At 36.9% G+C, this 6,408-nt stretch overlaps 1 protein-coding gene across 11 annotated transcripts; it reads left to right on the forward strand.

The window, feature by feature from the left end:
* Positions 1 to 933: 933 nt before the first annotated feature.
* On the forward strand, positions 934 to 5,106 carry cibar1 (CBY1 interacting BAR domain containing 1). 11 transcript variants are annotated; one of them, XM_055157413.1, is made up of 7 exons: positions 934 to 1,074; positions 1,890 to 2,117; positions 2,193 to 2,222; positions 2,914 to 3,005; positions 3,084 to 3,197; positions 3,281 to 3,330; positions 4,768 to 5,106. In XM_055157413.1, exons 2-7 carry the CDS (start codon positions 2,016 to 2,018, stop codon positions 4,812 to 4,814), a joined length of 435 nt encoding a protein of 144 aa, XP_055013388.1. In that variant the 5' UTR covers positions 934 to 1,074; positions 1,890 to 2,015; the 3' UTR covers positions 4,815 to 5,106. The 11 variants fall into 11 exon arrangements, 7 of the variants coding, with proteins under 7 accessions (XP_055013388.1, XP_055013389.1, XP_055013390.1 ...); XR_008632728.1 differs by having other exon boundaries at positions 1,890 to 2,122; positions 3,281 to 5,106; XR_008632727.1 differs by having other exon boundaries at positions 1,890 to 2,122; positions 2,920 to 3,005; positions 3,281 to 5,106.
* The last annotated feature ends 1,302 nt before the right edge of the window (positions 5,107 to 6,408 follow it).

Below are 6,408 nucleotides of genomic sequence, written 5' to 3' on the forward strand. Positions count from 1 at the left end.
CTGTAGCACTCTTGGGACCACAGGCACACACGCTCACTGCAATGACCGTGTTTTACATCGCCAATCTGTTACAGTGGGGTCTCCCCTGCTTCAATCCCATGGATGATTAAGCATGATAATTAAGGTTTTTGGACATTTTCCACAGAGGAGCAGACGAGGCAGCTGGTGACATTCATGCATTCCCAAACACAGAGGAGGGAATTACAATGGAGACTCCATTCATTTCAGTGAGCACAAAATCTGGCTCCTGGCATCAGTTCAAAAACACTCAAGCTGTTGTTGAAAAGGACTATTTGTCCCTCTTTGTTGCAATGTAGCCAATGTACCTTGATCTATTTGGGGAGTAATTTAACCCACAAAAAACAGCCAAATGTTTGGTTTTCATGCTAAATTATTGACTAGGCCCGTAAAAATCCAGTGATGATGCGCGAAAATTCTACATCCCCCCTCACTAATAAAAAGGCTCATATTGTCAAAATATAAATAAATAATATTCTGACTTTTAGAGGGAAAAAAAACATTAAATTCCTAGGCCTTTGACATAAGATTTAGGCCAGGGTGTTTTGTATTTGTTTGTTTGTTTGTTTGTTTGTTTACTTTTGATAAACTATTTCACTTTTTAATAAAAAAAAAAAAAAAAAAGCAAGGAACTTGAATAATGTGAAAAGATTCGCTTACATTGCTAACACTGTGCATCTGTGTCCAGTGCATCATACCCATAGGCAAAAAAGTGAAAAAACTCTAAACTTTGTCTTCTGGAAAAAAGTATAAATTCTAAAGTAATCGGTAAAAATGAGGAATGATAATGAAATGCTAAAGGCATGTGATCCTACCTTTGATTTGATGAGAAAACAGTAGCGACAATCCTGACTCTTCAGCATTGACTCAGCATCCCAGAATGCTTTGCTTAGGCGGAAATTCGAAAAGCTCCATGGAAACGGTAGATTGGCGTCATGCTACATGCTAAACACAACTAGCTTGAGCGTGCAGCGAGTAGCCTGTTCAGTGATTCTGAACACCTGTCCAATGTTATTCTCTTATCATTATGAGCCGAACACCGGACGACAGGGCGCGGTAAGTGTTACACGAAGGAAAAATACGCGTTTTTGTGCTATTATCATGGCGTCTGTGGTTTTCATGTTATAACGTTGATGGTAAATATAAATGGAAGTGGAACTTCATCTTATTTTGTTGATAACCTTATGAGAACCAGAGGCTAACAGCAGACAGATAATATGTGCAAATGGTTAGCTCAGCTGTGTTATGCAAAAAATGAAATGCTCCAACTAACAGTTATGTTACTATGAGCTAAGTAACTTTTGCTTGTAATTATTAGCTAACGTTAATAAAATGTTAAATTGCTTGCACGTTTCTTGGAGGCTCATAGTATGAAATCATCTTTAGTGTTTCCCGTCGATTGTGTTAAGACTGTAGCGGTACAAGTCATTTTTATCATTCAAATAGTGGAGTATAAATGTCACTTACTGCCTATATTTCATTTTAAGCAGACATTTTTGACTTCTTATAAGTAAATGATAATACAGTGAGTAACAAAGTCTAATGTTGTTACGCCAATATGTAGTCCAACGTATTTTAGACAATGGGGATCAATTTAGACCATGGGGGGCACCATAGTCTCCTGAATTAACGGGGAACACTGAACCTTAGTAATATAACCAATATTTACAATAACTTTACATGAGCCATAGGAGTTACCAGGGTTCATGTGGTCAGTGAGAATTCTAAGGTGAACTGCTGTGTATTATTTATATGTAGCGACTGCACTCCATGGTAGACTCGTGTTAAATAATAATGTAATTGCTCCTTACTGTTTATTCCTTACATATTTAAGTAATATTAACTAAACTTGTGATTAATCTTTTCTGCAGAGATGTTGAACTCTTACAATCCAGGAGAGCATCACCAGTGTGGAAAAATACTTTGGAGAAATGTGTCAACTGTTTGCTGGCTATGGACGTAAAGAAGCAAGATTCTGAGATACAGGACATCTTTTTATGAGCTTTATTGGTCAGTACGCAGACACTGAAACGCCAGATCTTAAAGGGGCATCAAGCAGTTTACAGATAACTTGGCTAAGACGTAAGACTATCCCCATGGTGAGGTACATTTCATGCATTCATACGCATCCTTGAAAAATTACAAATACTACATTCTAATAATCTACATTACAGGTGGAAAGTGGTGCATTGCAAAGACAGAGGGTAAGTTTGTCGAACAGATTGTGTTTTGTATGTGTTATATGTTCTTTCATATCTTTATCTGAAATCAATTCAGAATGCCTGAGAGCGAGAGTCCAGGACTTACACATGTAATTATAAGTATCACCACAAGGGGGAGATGTTTACTTCTCTACAAACCCATATTACACTACTGTCTGATCTATGTTACAATGTTGTTACACGGTGTTGTGTTTTGTTTCATTCACACATGTTTAATCCACAAACTTGGCATATTTAGGCTGAAGTCATCACCTTGTGATGTCATGTGATAATACAGGAACTGTGTTTTTAAACTCTACCTGGACTGCACCTTCACTAGAATTATTTGAATAATTTCAGCTTGGAATTGCTCAGATCTACTGAACAAAAGGTAAAGGCATTTTGAGTATTTTGAGCTTTAGAGATGTAGATAGATTAATAATAAAGAGTTAAATGTGTGAATGAAACAAAACAACTCCAGGTATGTTTTTGAGGAGATAACAACATTTTAATGTGGCTAAAAGCTCACAGGAGTCCATTTTGCATAATATAGAACATTTAAATTTCCTTGGACCCTGGAAAATAACATTTTAAAAGTTAAATACTAAAACAAATCTCTAAGTGACAGACACACCTTTAATAAAATATGGATTAAACATGGATGGATTAAACTTTTGTGTATTCATTTATTGAGCTGCAGAGGGTTACAATGGATGTCACCAGGATCACTCGGAGCCTGAAAGAAACCATAGATGACAGTAAAAACAGAAAATCAGAGATATTAAGGTGCACTTCAAAGTCTCCTCATTATGTGGCAGCAGTCTGTGGAGTCCTGTTGAACTACTGTGTCCTGTCTTTTTGCAGAAGATCTTTGGGGAGTTTGTGGTTATCGAGATGCTGTCTCATGCTAAAGCCTTCGAGCTGTACACTTTGGCCTACCAGAGTATTCAGAGCATGGATGAGGAGGCGGACCTGGAGGTAGGTTTGAACTTAGGTTTCTGATTCATAAAGACATTCTACATTCCACTCATTTTTCATACAATTGTTGTTGTTAATTATAGTCTATGTGTTGACTGGGCCAGATGTGTAGATGTGCTGACTGGTCCAGAGAGTGAGTGTCACTTTCAAAATGCAGTATATCCAGCCTCCATGGACGACCTGATAAACACGAATCATTGCTCATACGCACATTGTCCACACCCTCAAACTGATGTGGCAACAACTCACCACAAGTTATGCAGGCTACTTTTTGGTTGTACAAAGAGAGGTTTAAAGGACTGTTTACATTTAAATGAATCAATAACAAACACTGTTGTGCTCTTTTTAAATGTATCACTCATCACCGTCTCATCTGTATTTTTACTTTGAATGACGCATGCTTCATTCATGCTTTAGTGAAACTCCTCTCCCACATAAGGCAGGTTTCAGTGACTCATGGTTCAAAGCAGATTCATCAGAAAACTAAACAATAAAAGGCATGAGGATCATCCTGACAAAGGGTTAAGGTGGGCTCATTGGTTGCCATGGCAAAAAACTGTTGTGGTTTAGAGTGTTTTAAATGAGTTTCACACCGTGAACTCACTGTACCTTTGCATTTATTTGAGTAATAATGAAAAGATGCATACTACCAGTATTACATATCAAGTTTTTTTATTCATTGAGTAGAAGTACAGTGCTCGCTACTGTCTTGGCAGGTGTTCAGGTCCACCCTGCTCCCAGAAGAATAGCAGTCCCACTTAGACATAGTGCAACTCATTCCCAAACATTCCTCAATCACACTGAGTCCTTCATGGAAAGCTCAGGGTCCACACAGGTAAGACAGAGATGCCACAGCCTCTTCACATAGACATTTAAAACTCTCTAAATGTTATTTAAACAAATGTATATGTTCTTAGAAAGTTATTTGCATTATTAACACTTATTAGTATCACTTGTATTGTTTTTATAATATGTCTGCTTTTCATTACATTGCTGTGTCAACATTACATACATTCATTCAAATTATCCATATTGCTGCAAGTCTTTCTTGTTGGTCTTGTTTGGTCTTGTGTGATGTTTGTGCCACTGTACTTTTCAGAGCCTGTTTTTACACAAATCAGTTGGTTCCTTTAGTGTTTTGGGGATGACAGATTGTGTTGCAGATGCAGATTGCTGTTGACACGTGTCGTCTGAATGAGCATCAACATGAACACGAGGAACACACTGACGGACTTCTGACTTTCTGAGTCTTATCCCTGATAATCAGCTGCTTCTAAACAATAATATTAACACTGTTGTTTGTTTGGTGCAGAGCTATAGGCCTCACTTACAAAATGTGTGTATTTTACCTGAATTTTCAAATTATTTAACATTTAATCAAATATTGTGTGCAAGACATAATGTTATATTCTATTGGATTATTTTACAGCTTTTTCCTGATTACCTTACATGCAAACAACAACAAACTTTTTGTGACAAAAGCATTTCACAAATGGATTTGATATTACCACATAAAAAAATCTAATCAGCCAAATATTTTCAAAAATACATTTTCCCATTTATATTGCAGCAACACTGAGCGAGTCTTTGACAGATGAAGAGAGAGGAAAAGGGTGATGAAGAGGATTATGAGGAGGAGTCAGAGGACAGTTAATATGCTTACGTTGTGCATTTGAATCAACTTTGGCTATGAGTATTGAATTATATGAAGTTATCAGTATTTTCGTAATTTACTACTTTATATTGTTATCTTTTACACAATTTATGCCACTTTGTTTTTTTCATAACACTGTGACCCCATCTTAATATATGTAAAATATTGTTTCTACTATTGTTGTTGTTGTTTTGTTTGTTTTTTTGGACTCAATGCAAACTGGCCTTCTTTACTATTAAATTAATTTATAAATAAAAAAACACCCCATTTACATTTTGAATTTCAAATAATTGCTGCCAATTGCCACTGGGGAACAAAGGGCTTTCAGCACAATAGAAAAGCAGTGAATACATTATGTGTTCATGTAAATGCTGCTCGTGTTTATTTGCATATATCACTTGAGCCTGATGGTGTCTGTGTGGTCTGTCTCTGTCTGGCCCACATGAGTCACTGTGCATTTATCAGTAAGCGCCTTGTGTCACTGTACATCTCACACAGGACACATCCCTGTTGAAGGAACATTCAGACAGCAATTTGTGAAGACGTATATTTAAATTACAGGATTAAGGTACACTATTCTAAAAGCCTCAGTTTCACATATTCATCATGGACACCTGTACAGTGGTTTGCACAGGAGCAATAGGTAAAATGTATATGTTCATAATATGTTCTATGATTAGAAGCATGATAAGGTCCATGAGATCAACAAGACAAAATTTTGATAGATTTTTTATTATAATAAATTGTGTCATTCAGTTCATAGTTTTGGCCTTTACTCACCAGTGTATAACCCTTTTCTGTCCAATCATACAAACATATGAAGGAAAAAATCTCACAAGATAATTTTTCTCGTGTGGCAATTTGATCTCGTGACTCTTGTGGCATGAGATCCTATCCCATCCTTAACAAAATCATGTGAAATTTTGCACAAAACATTTTATATCCAGATACTAACCTTTCCATCCTGTGTTTACGTGTGAAATCTTTAACCTTCCCCATGGTGGTTATTACAATATCACAGATAAAAATATGGGATACTGCTAAATCCGTCTGCTCCTTATGAGTTTCATTTTGAACGGATTATTTCTATATTGCCCTACTCAGGTTGTTGGGTCAGATAATGATTATGCTCATAGAGCCCACTCATTTGCATACTAATTTGGCAAAGGATCTAATTCAACTCTTAATATATCTGGACCTGCAACTGGTAGAAACTTGTGACTTGTGGCTCCTGTTTGGAAAAAAGAAGCTATGTGTACAATCAGTCCTAGTATCCTGCCCTCCTAAGCTTGACTTTGTGAATTTCAATGGCAACACCGAGGTGAGTCATCCCTGTAAAGTGTGTTTGTGTGTTTGAATGACTCAGAGCAAGCTTTTCAATTGTATGTTAACCTGAAAGCTCCACTCCTCATTCCCAGAGTGGACAATGGCCACTGACCTGTCACGAAGGAGGTAATAAATAGAATAAATAGAATAAATAGAGAGTGGTGGCAGAAAGACTAATCCAGAGCCAAAGCAACAAAGGCAAAAACAGCAAAGGAGCTCCGGTGAGTCACT

This window comes from Boleophthalmus pectinirostris, unplaced genomic scaffold (assembly GCF_026225935.1).
Source record: "Boleophthalmus pectinirostris isolate CB_2022bp ecotype Guang Dong unplaced genomic scaffold, ASM2622593v1 HiC_scaffold_21, whole genome shotgun sequence".
Lineage (NCBI taxonomy): Eukaryota > Metazoa > Chordata > Actinopteri > Gobiiformes > Gobiidae > Boleophthalmus > Boleophthalmus pectinirostris.